The sequence below is a fragment of the Colias philodice genome, chromosome 14 (genome assembly GCF_061535455.1).
Source record: "Colias philodice isolate Cphi_HAF_F1 chromosome 14, ilColPhil1 Martin Lab GWU primary, whole genome shotgun sequence".
Lineage (NCBI taxonomy): Eukaryota > Metazoa > Arthropoda > Insecta > Lepidoptera > Pieridae > Colias > Colias philodice.
Window position 1 is genome coordinate 219970 of NC_143099.1, and position 22321 is coordinate 242290.

The 22321-nt window shown below is 40.4% G+C and overlaps 1 protein-coding gene across 3 annotated transcripts in view; it reads right to left on the reverse strand.

The window, feature by feature from the left end:
* Window positions 1–1602: 1602 nt before the first annotated feature.
* The window catches only part of Tomosyn (syntaxin-binding protein tomosyn), a 209088-nt gene continuing 188369 nt past the window's right edge, over window positions 1603–22321 (reverse strand). Inside the window, exons 8-26 of one of the 3 annotated variants that reach the window (XM_089703397.1) lie at window positions 21336–21490; window positions 20673–20836; window positions 19863–19993; window positions 19543–19622; window positions 18974–19197; window positions 18605–18712; window positions 17912–18081; window positions 17104–17278; window positions 15444–16149; window positions 14568–14657; window positions 10971–11087; window positions 10602–10724; window positions 10386–10495; window positions 10000–10213; window positions 9769–9877; window positions 8804–8893; window positions 7773–7868; window positions 7447–7571; window positions 1603–5221 (exon numbers count right to left, since the gene is read on the reverse strand). In XM_089703397.1, the coding sequence (XP_089559523.1) occupies window positions 4962–5221; window positions 7447–7571; window positions 7773–7868; window positions 8804–8893; window positions 9769–9877; window positions 10000–10213; window positions 10386–10495; window positions 10602–10724; window positions 10971–11087; window positions 14568–14657; window positions 15444–16149; window positions 17104–17278; window positions 17912–18081; window positions 18605–18712; window positions 18974–19197; window positions 19543–19622; window positions 19863–19993; window positions 20673–20836; window positions 21336–21490 (3247 nt within the window). In that variant the 3' untranslated portion in view covers window positions 1603–4961. The remainder of the gene's footprint in view (window positions 5222–7446; window positions 7572–7772; window positions 7869–8803; window positions 8894–9768; window positions 9878–9999; window positions 10214–10385; window positions 10496–10601; window positions 10725–10970; window positions 11088–14567; window positions 14658–15443; window positions 16150–17103; window positions 17279–17911; window positions 18082–18604; window positions 18713–18973; window positions 19198–19542; window positions 19623–19862; window positions 19994–20672; window positions 20837–21335; window positions 21491–22321) is intronic. The other 2 variants (XM_089703399.1, XM_089703398.1) reach the window with 2 other exon arrangements.

The following is a 22321-nucleotide window of genomic DNA, read 5'->3' on the forward strand; positions in this document are numbered from 1 at the left end:
TTTGTCATTTACTTTTTACGACAAATAATGGCTAATTTTCGATGCGATTTTAACCAATACAGCATTAATCCTTAACCAATTAAATACCTTGAATACATTGTTCATTTAATATAGATCTATGTGGCCTTTTACACCGTATGATTTAAGTGAATATTTTCGAAGATATTACAGATTTAAAAATTGCGGGACGTAGCATTTGCGGCGGTACCGTCCGGCCGCGGCCGGGCTATCTATTTTATACCCGTGCGAAGCCGGAGCGGGCCGCTATGTTTTTATATATGTACTACGTTCACAGTTTTTCTGTAGTGTTTTTAGTATCAGCATTGCACCCGTGCGAAGCCGGGGCGGGTCGCTAGTTTATTATAAATTAGCAAATTTTCTGACATTATGGTCATCGATTTTGGAACGAAGTTACTTATCAAGGCGAGCGTCATGAAAAATCCTCACAACATTAATTAATTACCTAGGTAAATACCTAGGTAATTAATAACGGATTATGAAGTACCTAGGTACCTAGGTACTTCATAATCCGTTTTACCTACTTTGTATTTGCTACTTTATGTTTCTAGTAACTTATTAAGTATATGTTTATAATGGCTATACTTTATAGCTAAAGATATATTTTATAACATATATCATTATATTTATGAAAGTGAGTTACTTTTACAAAATTTATTATGTAGTAGTAACTCACTACTTGGGTTGTTGAGGAAGTGATTATGAGGAAGAGGAGGAGGAAGAGGAATTTTCACACACAAACTTAGAGGATGCGGATGAGGAAGAGGATATTTTTTTGAGGAAGAGGATGCGGATGAGGAAGCGGAAGAGGAAGCGGATGAGGATGAGGATGATAGGAAATTATAATCAAAATTAAAAAACAAAAACTTTTAAAATTTAAACAAAAGCCATTCTCCTATCTCTACATATTGATGTTTAAGGTTAGGGGAGGTTAGCTCGCCCGATCGCGAATTTACAAAGCCTGTAAGTACTATACTATTTGAGTCACGAGCCGGACTCAGATGAGCTTTTGTTTATGCTTATTACTCGAAAAAACCCACATAAAAAACCTAATCTATATCAGTGCCAGAAGCGACATTAGGCGATTTCCACAAAAAAAACTAACTGGTAGATATTATTATGTAAGCTTAAACAACTTGTTTGTTTTTTAATTTAAAATGACTTTTGACAAACATTATTTGGTAAAATATGTTTCTTCTGAGTATGAGAGAAAATGTTATATTATTATGTTTAGAGATAAGTGTTAGGCGCAGATAAAAATATGGCGGTAAGACTCTACTCTTGTTCGTTAGTAGAGTCCGACTCGTAACTCAAATATGTACATAGTTTAAATAGGCTTTGTAAATTCGCCGCCCGATCGGATCAGCATCCTCATAAATTTCCTCTAAATTTTGAGGAAGCGATAGCGGAAGAGGATTTTTTTATTTTCATTTTTGAGGATGCGGTAACGGTAGAGGAACCCAAAATATTGCGGAACTTCCGCATTATGAGGAAGCGGAAGAGGAATCCTCAACAACCCTACTCACTACATACCTAAGATCTACTCATAAGTCGTTAAACTATTGGAAGAGGTCAGGGGAAAATAATACAACCAAAATAGTTTGATATAATTTTATTTTTCATATTTTATTTATATATAATGACTATAATCATCTACCAAACTAAATAATATAATTCAACAGCGTCAAATATATACAATATGTATAGTTGATATCCGTTACGGAGTTAGAAAAGACACAGTCGTACTAAAATAAACGTGAAATAAACTACAATACACGTTAACAAGTTATAATTTGCCACAATTTTGTTATTTTATTTACAATTCTTATATTACTTTAGTCCCATGATTGCGAAATGAATCAGCGTTCAAGGTCATCAACTCGGTGCTAACATACAAAACAATAATTTTTAAAAAAAGTTACAAAGTTACATACTTAGGTATCTCTTTTTATAATTTTATCACAAAAATCTCAAATTATACAAAAGTCGAACGATTCAAAATAAATACAATTCCATAGTGAAATAAATACTTACAACAAAAATCCTCATCCAATCTTTTAATACATCCTAAGGGATCTTTTATTTTCACACTCTGTAAGAGAGGCGCAAAGGGTTAACACTTAACATTATTCCCTATAATTCGAGACCATAGCCGTTGGGCACATTTGTTTAAAATGGTTTAAATTGTACGTTAAGAACGCTTTTATCCAACACTTTTAGTTTCAACGTTGCCTGTATTTATACCTACTTATAATTCGATAAGGATTTTAATGATTTTTTAATGGTCTTTTGTACGTGGTATTATGGAAGTTCGCAAGTGAAAGACATGATGTTCTTAAGATAAAGTACTTTCATGGTGTATGTGAAGATTAATTGATATTATTTTTTCCTAATATTTAAGAAAGATCCTTAATAGCCTTGAAAATTATCGGACATATGGTTTAAAAATATTTTCAAGTGAAATAAAATAAATTGAAATAAAATAATGACCGAATGAGACCACAGTGGGCAAAATTATTATTTGCATCAAACATTTAAATATAAACATACCTACGTTAGATAAATATGTACGTTAGTGAGATTTGTTAGTTTTGATGAGATTTTGACGATCAAATAAATAAATCATAATCTTTGCTACAGTGATGACATGCTACGTTTGTATATAAGAAAGCTTTGGATAGGAAGATATAAAATGTCTATAAAATGAGTTTTTCTCAAATAGTGCCATCTACCTCTAACATAGAAATATGCATATGCATAATAGTGCAAGCGAGATGACATGATTGTGTTCTTCAATTTAGAAATGTCCTAATGACTCGACGAGCCCAAAATATTTAAAGGGGGAAGATAGCTAGAGCACTGAAAGATAAATCTACGCTAAATCATAACGCAATACATTCAGCTACTATTTATATTATTTCAATAAAATCTGCAACCGCTAAAATTAGTAAACACCGATACGAAAATATTCATTTCTCGAAAGAAACTTGCAACCGACTTTATACTTGCGCTCGTAACAAAATACTCAGTTTAAAATATTCAACTTTAATGATATATTTCGGAACAACAACAGTTACAATCATATTCATCGCATTAATTCCACGTCACTATAGGTAACTCTAATCGTCGCACGCGGAACTGACTAAACTATAATTCACTAAATAAAATATGTTTACAAATATTATAACAATAATAATTCTTATATACAAAATTCAATTTCAAAATAGTAAACTTTGGCATCCAACATTTACACATCGCCGAGGACACAACGGACAATAAAATATAACAATTCAATGAATACATAGCGACATTAGCGGATGACGTGTCGGGTTCGGGAGAGGGACGAGCGGCGCTACGTCATGGGTACTGCCGCCAATCGCCATACTGTCAACTGTGGCCATGCACTGGCACCACTACTGTACTTATATATACTGAGCTCGCTCGACTCGCCGGCCGAGCGGAACACTAACAGTTGCCACAATTCAACATATGGAAAATTACTACATTATAAATATCTCCTCCCCACATTCCGCCCGACCGGAGAGCCGGCGCGGCCTCTTAATTCAGCAATATACAATACGCTTTTAGTTATAACTTTACATTATTTTAACATAGCAGTTTAATCTAGCGACACCGATACGACACCGATTGGTCTGGTTTGCTTGAGGCTGGCAACCCTCAGTTAGTATTGCTATCGTTAGGGGCGACGCGCCCCGACCACAGGTTACGCTTTAATATTAAAAATTATCACTAAGCATATTTCGTTACCGAAAGACTAAGAAGTGTGCTTTATAAAAATACATAAAGATATATTAATTAACAACTAATTAACTTGAAGATAAATCGTATAAGGCATATTGTATATACACGTAATTAAATTAGTATATATCATAGAACAACTCAACCGCGTGTGCATTAGAGAGAGAGAGAGAGAGAATAGAGTTAATAAATAATAGTAAAAGTAAAGCGTACGAGAAGTGAAACGGAAATACACCTCGCGGTGTCAAAGTAATCTCAACATGAGTAACAAAATTATTGTCATCCAATGCTTAAATCTCCAATCGTTTAAACATATTTTAATCATTTATTTTTATCAATACTTTATACAGATCGACGTCGACTATCACTATCGCAGTCGTCGTTTCATTTACGACCGTCCATAGCTATAAAAACGTACCTACTCGTTAGAATAATATTATAATAGGAGCGACATTAAATAATCTCTGGTGATGCGATATATTAACGTTACTTTTAATTGCATCTCAACGAAATATCGCCATACAAAATAACCGAAAAACGGCAGAGCGTCCTTCGCCGACCGGTTCAGTCGAAATTCCCGCCATAGTAACTTTAGACTGTATCACATTTCCGACCGCTCTGCTCCGCGGGACGCCACAAGGGCGCGGAACTCCGAGACGCTACCGAATAATCGTACAAAAAGTTTACATTAGTGTATCTTATTTACATTATCACGTCGCGGAACGCGAATGGTATGTACAAGGGCGTCTGCGAGAGACGGGGGAAGCCGGGAGCGATTTAACGCTACGATGGGACGACGGGGGAAGAAGCGGGGGATCTCCGGGAGTTCGCGAGGAGCTCGCGAGCGGGAGACCGAGGCGGCCCAACTACGTGCTCTACGATGAGCGAGTGACGAAACGTTGTGCGTTCAATTGTGTTACTCTAAGAGGTAAAATCGTAAACACTACGGGAGTCTAAGCTCTACGGCGAGCCGCGACGCGCCCCACTGCCCGCGCGATGGGTCCCCCACCGCTCAGACAATAATCGAATTAAACGTTTCACCCTCACCGACATTTCAACGTTACTTAACGAGATCGAGATACAATTCAAATCGATCGACTCGGCGAGCGTGCCGTTGTAATCGAATTATTGTTCCCCGGGAGCGTCCAGCCGGGCGCGTCGAAGCCGAAGCGGTCTCTCGGCGCTCACAGCTGGTACCACTTCTTGTCCTTGTACTTGAGCATGAGCTGGTGCGCGGAGGTGGAGAACTCGGCGGCGTGCGAGTGCATGCGCTCGGTGCGCTCCTCCAGGTGGGACAGCTTGTCGCCGCGCTCCAGCACGAGCTGGTGCGCGCGCGCCACCTCGCTGGAGGCCGCGCCCGCGCGCACCGCCAGCCCCGCCGTGCCCTCCGCGCCCGGGATGTGCTTGGCCACCGTGCGGTTCGGCTTGCCGCTGCTCTCGCCGACTGCACACACGTACACGTACGTTGACATTACATAATAATTACATTCACACATAGAATACATTCACATGGAATACATTCACATGGAATACATTCATTCATAGAGTACATTCACACATAGAGTAAATTTACACATAGAGTACATTCACACATAGAGTAAATTTACACATAGAGTACAGTCACACTTAGAGTACATTCACTCATAGAGTACCTTCACACAGAGTACGTTCACACAGAGTACATTCATAATAGAGTATATCCACGCCTAGAGTACATTCACGCATAGAGTACCTTCACACAGAATACGCTCACACAGAGTACATTCACGTTTAGAGTACATTCACGCTTAGAGTACACTCACACATACAGTACATTCACATCTAGAGTACCTTCACACAGAGTACGTTCACACAGAGTACATTCACGCCTAGAGTACATTCACGCATAGAGTACCTTCACACAGATTACGCTCACACGGAGAACATTCACAGTACATTCACGCCTAGGCCCTAGAGTAAATTCACGCATAGAGTACATTCACGTTTAGAGTACATTCACGTTTAGAGTACATTCACGCTTAGAGTACACTCACACAAACAGTACATTCACATCTAGAGTAACTTCACACAGAGTACGCTCACACAGAGTATATTCACGCCTAGAGTACATTCACGCATAGGGTACATTCACGCATAGGGTACATTCACGCATAGAGTACCTTCACACAGAGTACGCTCACACAGAGTACATTCACGTTTAGAGTACATTCACGCTTAGAGTACACTCACACATACAGTACATTCAAATCTAGAGTACCTTCACACAGAGTACGTTCACACAGAGTACATTCATAATAGAGTATATACACGCCTAGAGTACATTCACGCATAGAGTACCTTCACACAGATTACGCTCACACGGAGAACATTCACAGAGTATATTCACGCCTAGGCCCTAGAGTAAATTCACGCATAGAGTACATTCACGTTTAGAGTACATTCACGTTTAGAGTACAGTCACGCATAGAGTACATTCACGTTTAGAGTAACTTAACACAGAGTACATTCACACATAGAGTATATTCACGCCTAGAGTACATTCACGCATAGAGTAAATTCACGTTTAGAGTACATTCACACATAGAGTACATTCACACAATGAGTATATTCACGCCTAGAGTACATTCACGCATAGAGTACATTCACGCTTAGAGTACTCTCACACATAGAGTACATTCACATCTAGAGTACATTCACACAGAGTATATTCACGCCTAGAGTACATTCACGCATAGAGTACATTCACGTTTAGAGTAATCCACACAGAGTACATTCACGCTTAGAGTACACTCACACATAGAGTACACTCACACATAGAGTACATTCACATCTAGAGTACATTCACACATAGAGTATATTCACGCCTAGAGTACATTCACGCATAGAGTACACTCATACAGAGTACATTCACATCTAGAGTACATTCACACAGTTCATTCACACAGAGTATATTCACGCCTAGAGTACATTCACGCATAGAGTACCTTCACACAGAGTACGCTCACACAGAGTATATTCACGCCTAGAGTACATTCACGCTTAGAGTACACTCACACATACAGTACATTCACATCTAGAGTACATTCAGGCTTAGAGTACATTCACACATAGAGTATATTCACGCCTAGAGTACATTCACGCATAGAGTACATTCACGCATAGAGTACATTCAAACATAGAGTACATTCACACAGAGTACTTTCACACATAGAGTACGTTCACACAGAGTACATTCACACATAGAGTATGTTCACACAGAGTACATTCACACATAGAGTACATTCACACATTAAGTAAATTCACACACAAAGTAAATTCACATAACACGTGGCATTTAAAATAAACTGTGATAGCTTTCTTTTGTGTTTGATTTTTATAATTCCGAATTAGATTTTTGGATTTTCAACTATTTTTATTCAAAATTGCATCCAAGTCGGAACTGTTTTCTAACGTGTTTAAACAATTAATAAATGAATTTCAATTTGAATTTGACCGTGAAAGCAAAACTGCATAACACTAAAAGTCAAATAGATTTAAGTATTACATCATCATAATATTAATATGGATTATAACGCAAGTAAAAAACAAAACAGTAGAAATTCAGTAAAAAAGGGTAAATCTACCAAAAAATGCATAATAATACATTTTTATTATGCTAGTAGTACTCACACAACTCTTCCCTATCGAGTGGCCTGACCCCTCCCCCGAAGAGGCCGCGGAAGAAGCTCTCCTTGGGCGGCTCGGGCATGTCGCGCGGCAGGAACAGCTCTCCCATCATCTCGTTCAGTTGTGCACTGGGAATATTAGAGACAATTCAAAACTTGCTGTTATATACATCATGCAAAAAACATTATATATGTACTTTTCTGCTTATAATTAATGTTCCGCAAACTATAAACTATTTAATAAACCAGACGGTATAGTCAGTGTATTTAATCTTCTAATATTAGATTACCCTCAGCAAATAAGAAAATGGAAGGCAACAAAAAACGTACCAGAATTCAGCATCAATGGTGAACTTCTGTATTTCAGTCGGCGACGCGAGGTACAGCCCGTGGCCGCGGTTGCTGAAGCAGAACGTCTTCGCTATTCTGTAACACGCCACAAACAACTCACATTTTATATTTGTCGACTACTTCGCACGCCACTGATGCGTTTAGTTATAGTTATAGATATTGCATAATTCATCAAAATCTTGATCGTAATTAAATAAATACAATGTTACAAAAATCATTTGTTTTCAGAACTCTTAATTGATAAACTTGTAGTTAGTAGTTTTAGCACTTTTAAAATCTGTTGTTTATTAAAAAAATAAATGAAATCATCTCACCTGTATTTGCATCCGTAGTATTGTTACTAATAAAAGTTTTTTATTATCTCTATTTCTACCAAAAAGCGAACATGGAGAGAAATCATTGAAATAAAGTCGAAGGCCATAGATCATGCAACAGCTGTCATGCTCATAACAAAATAGAGTTAAGGAAAGATTACAAGGATAAGAGAACAGCAGTGAGAGTGTCGGGTACAGAGTAGAGTATGAGACTGTAGATACGTGTGGGCGTGTGAGGGTGTGTGAGGGTGTGTGTGTGGCGGGGCGCGGACGGGGTGAAGCGAGGGCAAGCGGGGTGGGACTAGAGCGAACGGATTTCATTTTCGACTAACAATATGTAGTATATTAAATATCATAGTGTAACATTATTTTATTTTTGAGTGAATGCCGAGCTTTTCTCGAGGCTCGATAGTAAATATCATTAGTCGATTAAGAATAGTTAAATTATTGACAGCTTTTGATTCAAAAATGCCAATCGGGTTCAGTATGTATCGCCCACGTCTAGATCGAGGGAGGGTGTCGCGGGGCGGGGCGGGGGCGGCGGGGGCGGCGGGGGCGGCGGGGGCGGGGACTAAGCCGGTCGGGTAACATGGAACACTAACATGTCTAACAAAGGAGAGCGAGGCCGCTGAGCGACTCCACAGTGATGATGGCGGGTACATGACAAACGCAATTCCGCTATAGACGAAGACTTACTGGTCCGTGTCCTCGTTAACAATGAGTTGTTGGCCCCAAATGGAGAGCATTGGGTCTACGATACCCCTCTGTTTGGACTGTGTCTGGAAGCTACCAGGAACACAGGCACCGGTCAGTTAATGGTTCGGTCGCAGCGCAGCACGCCCCGGGCGAGCGGTGCGGGGCGCGGGGGGCGGGGCGCGGGGCGCGGGGGGCGGGGCGGGCTGCGCTGCGGCGCGTGCGGGGGGAGGGGGCAGGCACGGTCGGGGGCGTGCGCGATCCCCGGGCAAACGGACCGGCGTAACGAAAATAAAAAAATAGATAAAGTGTGCCAAATATCCAAAGCACAGGAGGTGCTCGATAGGTTTGCGTAATTTTGTCTACTTTGTGATTAGAAATCGAAGGCCACTAGCGCCTTACGGCTGGCCCGATCGTCTAATATGCCGCTTGGCAGAGAACCGGGGCGTCTCACGAATTCGAATCGTAAAATGTTAAATTTGTCCCTCTCCGGAGGCCGGTCCCGCGCCAAGCGGATCTAACGTCGAGTCGACTGAGAGGAGTCGGTCGGCTCCCAAATGATAAAATAGCAGATGCATTCTGATCGTGATCGACGGTGGATGATGTTGTAAAATGATAAAAAATTTAATCTCTGTCAGCGTAAAATTACAGCATTCTCATGCTGATATTGCGAAGCTAGTTCAACCTAGTTTATGTAAAAAAAGCTGTATTATCATTTAGTGCCACAGTCGGTGCGGAGTGCCGCTCGGGTCCGGGTCCCGACTCATTCGGATATATCGATCGTCAGTCACACGTTAAAGGTTAGTATTATTAATAATCGAGCTTCAAAATTGTTTTTGGAATCAGCGTGTCCTCTCTTCGACTTATGTTAACATAATCGACGGTTTCAAAAACAATTTTCTGCATAAAAAGTGAATAGAATAAAAAGGGGTGAATTATTCGCGTGTGGAGGGTCGGGAAGGGCTCACCTGAGCTCCGAGAGCGGCAGAAAATCTACGTGTAGCAGCGGCCTGAGCGACGGCAGGCTGTAGGCCGACAGGTGGCCCGTCGACAGGTAATTCACGAGGCACACGCTATCTGCGAATATAAAGTATGATTCTGCATATTGTCCACGATTCTCGCTCGATTTTATCTTTTTCTGAACAGTGATCATAATCCAGAATAAAATTTTAATAATTCGGTTAGAAAATAGTACCTACCTTTTAAGCTCACAATCTCAGCTTTAACAACAAAGTCGGTGTCGACGATCTGCTGCCGGTAGACGCAGTTCTGGCTGGGCAGGGCCACCACGCGCGCCTGCTTCTCGGACGCGATGACCACGAACTGGCGGTCGCCGGCCTCCAGCGGCGTGGGGCTCGTGTGGCTGCCCGAGGAACTCTGCTTTGTTGGTGTTCTTTCTCTTCGCTCTCGGTTCTAAAAAAATAAACAGAATTAAAGCTGATCCCGAAAACGTGAGAATTGGATCATTCATTGATAAAATTCAATATCGTAAATTAAGATAAATAACATATCGTCAATATTGCGAATATCATGTCGGTTCCATTCCTGAATGTAAATAGAATATTTAAGTATGGTATGTACTTACATCTTTACTATCGTCCTTCCAGCTTTCATATGAATAGGGAATTAAAGCACCATTACAATCAAGAAAAGACATGGTCAAAATTGACCCTTTTAACCTAAAGATGGGACCACCTGAAATTAAAGAAGATAATTAATAATTTGAAATCCTAGTGTGAGAGAGAGAGAGACATCTAGTTAAAATACATGAATCAAGTATCCGGTTTGTTATGTCACTTACCACTAGTCGTAACAACTACGGGTTGTGTGTGTCGCAAGTCCGCGTCTGGGAGGTTGATCATCATCGTCAGCACAGACCCCAGTGTTGTGCCTATCCACAACGTCGGGACCAACGATGTAGGATCTAAACATATTTTTTAAAGTAAACTACAAAATTATTCAAATTAAGCAAATTATAGTGATGAGTCAGGTCACACAGTCACAACTTGTCAACTTTGCTGATCTTAAAACGTAGTTTTCGCCATTTTTACAATTGGTTGTATAGGTTATTGAACAGGTTGCTTATAATGCTACTCTTATTCTCTTATTCTACTCTTATAAACTTTCGGTGATTCTTATAAACTACAAGTTATGTCAAATAATGTCTTACCCGATTTCTTGATATAGCTGTCAGCGAATGCCAAACACTGGATTCCTTCCTGCGATATGTTCTCCAAGCTTGACATGCTGCTGGAGCGCGAACGAGAGAACGAGCTGTCCAGCTTGTCTACGCGGCCAGTAGACATAATACACACAGATTATCCCTCCGTTTGACAGAATACACAGCTAAAAACCCATAACCATTCAACGATGGTCAAGGGATTTTAGCAACGTCAGTGACAGCAGTTAAATAGCTGTTATTTAAGGGATAAACTGAAAATCTAAAATGCCATGGTCGAAAGATGTAGAGAGACTTAAATATTGCCAATAACTACTGCCACGAACGATTAGAAAAAACTACGGGTCAATAGAATTGGTGTTAGTGCAGTTGTGAAATTAGCTGAAACCACCCATTCGTATGTAGGTGCTAGAGATAATTATGTCGGGTGTAAAATTGAATAGATGAAGTAAAGAAACATGCTACGAGTGGAAATTTATTGCATGCCCGTCCAATCTCAGCTTATTTGCACAACTAATTATTTTTACGTATAATTTAAAATTTAGATTATAATAAGTATTAGAATCAGGACAATAAGACTAATTAGGAGGGGATAACAGGATAATTAGGAGTTTTGACATATAAACAGTATTAGAATGCTTTTTAAATTTTGTCAAAACACCGATTTCCTTGTCAATCACGTTGTTATTTCACTAACATTGACAGACATTATGAAAGTAATGGAATTAGCGAACGAAGCATACGAACTCATTAATAAAAATGTTACAAGAGCAAAACAATATGGAAGAATGGAAGATGGGTTAGTGAGGTCGGCAAGCGAAGCCGGGAGCGCCCCTGCAGCCGGTGAAGCTGATCCCACGGTATCTCTAGTCTTGGTGAAGCGAAATGTTCCATTTACATTCTATACTAAAGCTATCGGGAGCTCCACTTTACACATGAAACCTTTGGTTTACATCACATATTGTTTCTACATTTATATACAAGTTCTAAGAACTTTGTAAAAAGCACTTTTGTGGACGGACAAACAATTGCAATGCAAATATATTATATAATACATAATTAAAATGAATATTTACAAATTATAATATAACGTTCTGTGCACATCAGTTAGTGGTGCATGCAACTAGTGCAATAGTAAGGAAGATACCATAAGCATACATAGACAAAACGACAGTCGAATATAGAGGCAGCCAAAAACGAGCCATATAAACTTTTTGCTTTGTGGTCGAGCTAGAAACAAAAAATTAAAATATGTAACCAACGGCTCTCGATTATAATAAATGTGTAAATATCAACAGAGTGGGTTTGGTTCGAAGCGTTTATCAAATATCAATCAAATAGTCTATAATAAAAATACGAAACATTGAAAACAGGAAATCATGTAAAATAGCAAAGAAAAAATAATATGACCGCTTATGATAAATTATTTTTCAACGATAATTTTAAACACAACTTAGAAGGCAAAAAGAATCAGAAGTAATGCTCTCGTGTCGATTACAATATGGAAAGCCTCGTTCAGAATGCACAAATAACAAAGAGATTTCGTTCGTACACTGAGCAAGTGATAGGATATAGAGAGAATAGTTTTTAGTAGTAAGTCACCTTTTATCGTTATCGTTTCTAGAAGTCATGCCGCAAGTTCGTAGTGCAAGTGCAGTGTGGGAGAACATCGCTAAACACAGCCACAATTTCGATCTATGAAAGTAACAATAAACAACCACCTACTTGTGCGAAAACAAAATAAACATAATGAAACAAATGTAAATGTAATAGATGCTTTTGTTGGATACCATTGGGTTGCACTATTTGTAAGTACTCCATAGATGCGACAGACTGCGGAATAGGCGGTTCTGTATCGACAAATAAATCACAGTATATTACAAGCATGATCTCTGCGACTGATCGGTGAGCGGACACGAGGCGCCATCCACTGAAGGGCGACGTGTATGTATGAGTAGTGTGTACCCTGTGCCCTGAGCTGTGCCCCGCACGGGGCGGGCCGGGGCTAAGACGTCGGTTGCAATGGATGGCGCATCTGCGTCGCTCTTACGGACACACTGAACACATATGTAACTCGAGTACGAGCAACGTCACGTGGGACAAACTACTTGGTATGACAACTAAGAAGGAATTAGTGAGTTTTGCTGTTTCGATTACCTATTAAATGATTCCGATCTGAAATTTGAAATAAGTATACAAATGAATACACACGACTTCGGCACATGCAAGTCTCAGTGAAAAGCGACAGTTACTTTATCGATGAACACTTTATCGATTTTTATGTTTATCACTAATGTTGGATATTGTGATTCTGTAATTTTGGTATGGTATACGTAACGCTGCGTATCTGAAATCGAACAGATTACATTAGATGTCTTTAAGTTATTTTCGATCTCTCTGTGCTCTATCTATACTTTATTACGACAGGTTCAGATTCACATCGTTAAGATACGCTAAATAAGTATAAGTAATGAAGGAAGTCAGTTAGTGTTTACAGAGTAACCAAAATAAAAATTTAAAATGAACTAAACAAGAGAAACCAAAGAAGATCTCGGCGAGCTCGCTCGACGACACGTACGACATAGGAAAATTGAGACCGGAGCGATGAACCCAATTTTTCCAGGATCGATCATCGTTCAACGAACGCGGTGAAGTAAATCGAGCGGCACGCAAAAACGAACGAAACGAAAAGAAAATAAAACAAAAAAGAAGTGGAAATTGCGACTGTTTCAGAACGGAAAGACGAGTCGAGCGGTCTTATAAGGTGACTGTACTACCAAAACTGCAATACTGTCGCGTGGTGAGCAGAGAGTGTGGGGCGGGGGGCGCGGCGTACACGTCGGACGCGGTGGACAGGCACTTGTGCAGTTTGCGGGTACCTTGCGAGCGCGAGCGGCGCACGCGCGCGGCCGGCCCGCCCCCGCCGGCCCCCGCCCCCGCGCCGCCGGCCGGCCCCGCGCCGCCCCCGCCCCCGCCCGCGCCGCTCCAGCCCCCGCCGCCGCCCGGCCCGTTCATCTACAACACACACACACGTCCGGCTCCGCTCGCCCGCACATTCCCAACGTTGCGTTACGTCCCGGTTACGTGGTTACATTGCTGCGGGTGACATGGCACACGGTGATCGCGCGAAGCGGTCTACGCGGATACGTTCGCCCGATTTCCGGTGACGTTCCGGTAGATACGTCTACGTTAAATGTCATTGATGGTTTTTTTTATGAGCGTTATCTATTTTTTTTCTATCTGGTAATGTTGGATGAAAATAAAAGAAAAAAGCGTAAGCTAAGACGGGCGGAAGGCTGATACGGGACGCTCGACACGTTTAATGCTGAATGGCGGTTAATCGTTAGAACATGTAACTTAGGAAACGATTAGACATAGAACATAGAGACGTAAGATGTCGACGAGCCGCCACCGAACGAGATTGTTATTACATTGACGACGAAACATCGACCCTCGACGCTACGACGACGCGGACAGTACAGAGCATTAGACCCGTGCGCCCTCCGTGACAAGTTTGGATTAGTGAGGCGTGTTCGAAGAATCGGTCCCGCTGTTAGTTGTGATCGTTATCAAATTCTGTATTCATACCTATCCTGTGGGGCACCTCTATGACTTCTTCGTTTTTGTCGTCTCCAACGTTCGCTTCGTTTCTCGGGCAAAGTCTGGCTACAAACTCTCCTGAAGAAAGCACAATGGTCAAAAGGATATCACGAAGGGTGAGAGGTTCCGAGGAGCGCCTCGGGCTCGGAACGTCTGAGGTCAGATGCGTGGAGAAGCGGCTACGAGTGCGCAGCTAGCGTTCACACTACTTAGCGTAACTTCATATCAAACGGACATCGACAATACAATAATTCAAAACCTAAGTTCGATGCAAACATTACTTTAACTAATTTAAAATTTACCAAACAGATCTGCGAATAGATATCTAAGGCAGTTAGAGTCGTCGTCGGATGAATCCTTGGCCTTGGGAAAGAAAAATATTCATCAATTACCAAACGTTACGTTGAGTTGATTTACATACCTAAACTGTGTATATTATTGTATTGGATAATCGAATACATAGATAATGTCATATTCCTAAATTACCTATATTCCAATATCATATTTTATAATATAGTTATAATATAATAGTATTACTTAAAACAAATAAAAAGCCAAATATCACAAAAAGCGAAAAGCACGATGTCAATTTCTTTTAATTTAAATATTATTTTTAGTTATTAAAACTGTATGGCGTTTAGTCACTTTTATTTACATTTATTAACGCAAAAGCTAACTACTCTGGCCTAAGATTTAAAAATCTATTATCTTAATCTACAGTATTAGTAAACAAACCAAAGATCGCCAAACCATTACCATTCATAAATACAATGTCTACACTACGTCAAGATGTCTAGTGCTACCGAGCCCCGAGTGATCCGCATGATGTATGAGTGAGGTGGAGATGCTCCTGAAGGTACTTACTGAAACGCCGCATCAGGTTCCCCGCGAACGACTGACCCTGCTGGCTCGGCTGCTTCTTCCGCAAGTCTTTTACGGAATCTTGTTTAGTGTACTTTATGTTCGGTACCGATAGAAGCCTTTGGTCTCTCTGATCCTTCTCGTCTTTCTTTTTGCTCTTCTGTCGCGGCGGACGCGTGGGTTTCCCGTCTTCATCGAACAACGGAAGATTATCTGGTCTCACGGCCTTTTCGTCTTCGCCGAGTTTCGAAGGCGACACTTCAGGGGAAGTCTCTATTCGATCCTTGTCCTGCCACCTCTCCTGCAGCTCTTTGTGCATTCTATCGTAGACGTCGGACGATCTTTTCTCTTGTAGTTCTTTGTGCATTCTCTCGAAGACATCGGAGCACACGCGCAACGGCGACGATAATTGACTTTTGTCCTCTTCCGTGTTTTTTTCTGAAGGTTCTTCACCATCCGGAGAGTCGTTGTTCGACTCTTGAGCGCTGTCCGGTTTCTCCGTCGGCTCGCAATAGAATTGCGAGTTACTCTTTTCGACGTTGTCCTCGTTATCGACGGGACCGAAAGCGGCCTTTAATTTGAGATCGACTTTTGACAGTTGCCGTTTCAGGTTGAACGTTTTCCAAGGCGTGGACTTGCGCCTCATGTCGAGCTTGGGGTCGGGCGGCGCCTCCTCCGCGGGCTCCGGGCTCCCCGGCGACTCCTCCAGCTTCAGGGAGAGGGGAATACATCATTTTGTTGATAACCGCACACGAAACGCGTTCGTATGCGGCTAGTGTTGCGTCGAGACTAGACGACACAATGGTGGACCAACGAACATTTCTCTATGAATTTGGCCTAGCAAAAGTTTAATACGTAGCAATGATACTCAAGAAATGGTCGTTGACACAAAGATAACAAATAAATGCTCTACGCGAGATAGTTTTTTGTAAATAAAATAGTTATAATGAAGAATATTTATACTTTTAAGTAGCGTCAGTGTCGCTAAAGTGGTATGACACGTAAGAAGTGACGTGAAGCTAGTAAAGAATTTCTAAATGCCATGCTGATATCTAACGGGACAAGCTGGGAACATTGTTAGCGCTACACATTTAACCGACTCGAATTATATTTAAAGACTATTTTAGGGCAAATCAGGGAAACCGCTTTGCTATTGTTTTGGTTATTGCAACACAAAATTTAAAGAAATTAATACGCAAATAAAATCGAATGTGAAAATGTTGCCACTCTCTAATCATCTATAGTGTATTACATTTAATAACTCTATTCCACTACTTTCCTGTAACAAAGTGTATCGTTCAGTGGGCTTCCTAGTAAATGTGTTTTTTGAAATACTTGTTTTGATTCGTTTATTTCTGGTGAACAAAAACAGTAAAAACTTATTTTTTTTATGTAAGTAGCAGACATGTTCAAACATAAACAATACCTCGTATCTTCTGTTTTTGTATTATACGTAAACTGTGGGACGATCCGAATGTGTGAAATTTCAAGAAATAAAAAATAAAGTAAGTATATCGAAATGTGCGACGGTCTCATTTACTGACAATACATGTAGACGTCAAAAATACAATAATTAGAATGCCAACATTGTGGGAATGTACGTGTGTCGGATATCGAGATAGCGCCGCGCGTGATGTCGTGTTCCGTCTATGTCACGTGTTACCTGGTCGAGGTCCGGCGAGCGGCGGTCGTGTCGGTCGGGGCGGTCGGGGCGGTCGGGGCGGTCGGTTCGCAGCGCCGGCTCGGGCAGGTACAGCGCGTGCGCGGGCAGGGCCACCACCACCACGCGCCGCCAGATGTCCACCACCACGATACCGCGCTCCCCGCCCCACGCCATGCTGGACGGATTTCATAATATAAAACAATAATTTACTGTAAAAGGTACCAGGACTAATAACTGAACAAACAGCATTTTTTGTTGTTGTTCGGTTTTAAATGGTAAAACTATGTTACGATGATTCAGAAGTGCTTTTAGAAGAAGTTTAATTATAAATAAAATAAAAATAGTTTATTTCGTTTGTAAATTTTATGGAGTAGTAGGGCCCTCCTAGTAAGATTAAGATAAAACCTGTGTCAGGAGGACCCGCTCTTCCTTAACTTAAAATAGGTTATCGACATGAAAAATATAAACTGTTTATAACTAAACATTAATAGTTAAATTGAATTAATAAATGTTTAACATGATGAGTCAGTTGGAGTAAAAAGGGCCGAGTACATGTGTCAGAAGTGAAACTTCTTTCGCAAGATTCGAAGATACCAAAATCGTCGCCTTGGTCCATGGCGTGGCCGTGAAATTTTATTCTCAAGAAATTTCACTACAAAACTTTTCAGTTTAACCGTCTTCGAATTGCGTGTATTATATATTATCACGACATCACATAATGTAATACATTGTTTTACGATATAAGCATTCTCTATACTTTAATGTACTGTATAATTTGGGAATAAATGTGTTTCTAAGTCAAACTCACAGGCCGTAAGACGAGTTGATGGTGAGCGCGGCGACGGGGTGCGGGGGCCCGAGCTGCAGCGCGACGAGTGCGGCCTGGAAGCCGGCCGCGCGCCGCGCGCCGCCCGTGCCCGCGCTGCCCCGCACGCGCGCGCCCGGCGCCCCGCCCGCCCCGCACACCGCCCCGCTTGCCTGTACACATGTACACACTGTTATATTATGACATAAAACGCGAAAATTACAAAAATATGCTCAGAAGCATAAAAATTTACTGCAGTAAATCAAAACTTGCATCAGATCTTAAATTCACTTAAAAAAAACCTTCAAATACAAACCGGTGGCAGTGCTATAAGCGACTGGTCTGACGCATCACATAACACGAAACGACGGTCTCGTTATAGTTTAAAACAATGCCGTCTTGTGTTATTCAGAAACACTATAAAATTTGTCAAAAAAAAAATCACACGTTACGATATTCATTTGGACTCTGTGCACAGTGCATGTACATATTTATTATTCCAAACATTGAAATATCGCGCGAATTCCTGTATAGTGTATACGATAATACGATTAATCCTGGAATAAGCACAAAGTACTGATTATCTTTACTACTATTTCTACAGGGGTCTCATTTCCAATTTAAGTAAGTAATTTTATTAGTGAAGCTAAATATGTTTTCTAATTATGTGGACGTATGAATATTTTTTTACATTACCCGTCTCGTTTCGTCTTCGCTTCGCCCGCAAGATGCGGAGCGTCCGCCCTCCGCGTCGGGAGATGCCTCCTCTTCTACTGAATCGGATATCACAGGGATTTCTAATACCTGAAATCACCATAAATACGTTTTATTTTATAGTTAGTATTAATAAGTAAAGGTAAAAATTTTAGTAAACCGTTATTTAATTAATATCTACGTACCTACGTAAATAATATATTTGGAAATTTATATACTATCCGATATTAGAAAATAATTAACTAACTAGTAAATGAATAATGAAAAAAAATTAAACAATATCGGCAGTGTTTACGTACTCCTTGGCTCTTTACCAAATGACCCCCCCTACAACCCATAAACCTCACTCACGTGCGTCTCCGCGGTGACCTCCTGCTTGCGGAACTTGAACAGCATGACGTGTCCGTGCGGCAGCGCCACCGCCAGCCGGCGCGACTCCGCGCACAGCGCCACGTGCTGGATGCCGAGCGGGCTGTCCTCGTCGCCGGCCAGCCCGCTCGGCCCCGCCAGCCCGCCGGCCCCGCCCGCGCTGGCCCCGCACACCCCCGCGCCGCTGCCGCTACGTCGCTCGAACACTGCAAGAACGTAAAGAATAGAAAATAAAGCATATGGAACGCAACGAATACTTGAGCACTTCTTGAGCATCGCTAGCAATATGTGGGCGTGACAATAAACCGCAACACTGTGTATGTCGTGCCGTAAAGGCGAGACTGATCATGATATGAAAAAAAACTTCATCTTATTCAAGATACGAGTATATGTTTCTTATATGGATTTTTTATTTATTTATCATACTAAACTTACAAGAAAACAATATAATATTTTTAGAAATGTACCTTTTTACTAGCATAATATTTTAAGATTTTTAAAAGTTCTTCAAAAATTTTCTATGGTGTCATTATGACGATAAACTTACTTACCTTTTGAACATTTTAATTTGTATAAAATTTGTAAAGTTCCCGCGCTAGCGTCCCAAAACTTTACACTACCATCTGCGTGCCTGAAATTAAAATACTAACTCATTATTTAATTTTTAATAATTAAACACATTTATTTATGCTGAGTTCAATATTTACGTGTTTTTGAATAAATTATACGAATAGGGAAAATTAGTTTTAGCGAACGATTGCATGTTTTTGTCTATCGACGGAGAGTGACAGCGATAGTTTTTAAATACCACATTTTCAAAAAATGTGCCTTGCCATATGTCAGTAGAGTCTATAATTGTGTAACCCATTACCCAGTAAGTATAATCTCGCTATATGAACAAGAAGCAGGCGCCCACTCGCCACCATCTATCGGCCAGAGCTTCTCACTGAAGCCAGCGGCCTTCTTATTGCCGGCCCGACCAACTGAGTAGAATGCGGGTATCTGGAATAGTTTGGAAGTATATTTGAATAATATAAACATAAAAAAGCATATTGTTTGGTATTCTGGAAAGATACAATATTAACGACTAGCTGTGCCCCGCGGTTTCACCCGCATTGCTCCGCTCCTGTTGGTCTTAGGGTAATGATATATAGCCTATAACCTTCCTCGATAAATGGGCTATCAAACACCGAAATAATTTTTGAAATCGGACCAGTAGTTCCTGAAATAAGTTCAAACAAACAAACAAACAAACTATTCAGCTTTATAATATTAAGTATAGTATAGATGAAAAATAAATCAAGACAATAGCACATAGAGCGATTCCTAATGCATTTTTATCGTAATGATGCTGGTTTTTACAGACCTTATTTTGTAATCTAAGTTACAGACCTTAAATATTTGATTGACGTTTTAAACAATAGAGTGGTGATAGTTCTTAAGTTACTTAAATAAAAAAGTTACGTTAATATAATTTGTTGTCGTTTTTGTGAAGTGTGAAAAAAGGTTTCACGTTAATACTCTTTTGTACAAACGATTGAATCTGGAAGAATCATCGCACTTCGCATCGCAATTTGTCATCACAAGAATGAAATCACGCGCAGAAGCTCTATATTTTAAAGTCAAAGTCTATATCCTTAATACATTTTTAAGAATAACCATATATTGGAGGTATCCTTACCAAATCCGAAGGGCAGTCCGCGAAGTAGGAACAGCAGGTGACAGGCGAATCATGAATGTCCATGGGGTAGGGGTTCTCGAAGCACGGGTAGCCGGGGGATTGCAGGTCGATCACCACCAGGTCGTTCTGTAGTAGCACCACTATGGCATATGGTTCTTGGTAGTCTGGAACAGGTAATGGCTGTTGTTATTTGTCGGTTCGGTGGTAAATGTTAAAACTATGTTATGACAAAAGTGCTTCTAGAAGAAGTCTTATTTAATAAATAACTGTTTGAATTTGACAAATATATCGATATCTAATAGTGTTTGATATATCGACGCACACGTAAAAGAAAATCAGGGCCAGTCCAGACGGCGTGCGTCGAATCAGCGCAGCCAGTGCGTCGTTTAACATACCTACCAATAGTCATAGTGTACACACGCGGCGTCATTCAGTTTCATACACAGAGTAAAATGAATAAATGAAGAAATTAACTCGGATTATTTTTTACCAAAAAGCTTGACGGAATGTTATGATTGCGTTGTAGTTACCCTGCGATGTTGCATGGTCTGTGTGGCCGACTATAGGTCAAAGTATTTACTTTGCATACGCAAGCGTCCGAAGGAGGCTATGTGGGGAATACGTGGCGTGCGTGGACTAGCCAACACGTTGTCACTCTAATACCTGCAGCGTGTGGACTCTCGCAGAGCGTGACGAAGTCAACCACGCTGTGCTCCATCTCGAGCACCGTGGTGCTTTTGCCATTGAGCACCGTCACGCTGTGCGTGCGGCCCGCCTTGTCCGTGGGCAACCCGCCGGAGAATATCACCATGCTCTCGCTGGAAATGGATAAAGATCGATATGAATTTTAAATTTCCATTTAAATATTTGCACACCCAGATAGTGGGTAGAATGTATTAGCGCCTTAACATTGTAATAACACCTTTTTTGTAACTACATTCTTGTAAAAAATCTAATTTGAATTTGAATGTGGTAGAAAGTGGGAAAACATTTGTCAGACTAGCGACACCAAGGGTTCCATATAGCTAATTTTATCAACTACGAGCAAAACTTGCAAGTCAATATATTTCTTAGGATTCTGTGAATATTTCAAGCGTCTACCTGTTTAGGGTTTCGTATTAACCTTTCGGTACGGAACTCTAAAAAGAAGCACCTGTAAAGGGATGTTTTTGAATCTGTACCTACTTTTTTTTTAAACGAGTTGATTGTTTATTTAAACGAGCTAATATTTGAAACTACCGAAAAATTGTTTATCACTCTACAACCAATAGAAATTTAGCATCAATGGAAAATGGTTCGATAGAGAAACAAATATTCGTATTGAGTGCAGAAGTTGTGCGGGTCAGTTAGTTCTCTAAATTTATGAATACTTTAACAAGAAAACAAAAGTTATAAATGTGATTCTAGCGACCTTCACCAATGTACGAAGTGTCGAGAGAAGAATAATATAATATAGTATAATACCTAGCTAATAAGTTAAGTCAAACCTTAGTGTGAGTAAGCTATTAAAAAAAGACAGATAGACGGGTACATATTATAAGGTGCATTAGAATATAGTGTTAGATATTATTTCGGATCAAGTCAAGAAATATATAGATTATAGATATAGTCGTGATCAAGAATAGATAGATTATTACCTCATTTAATCA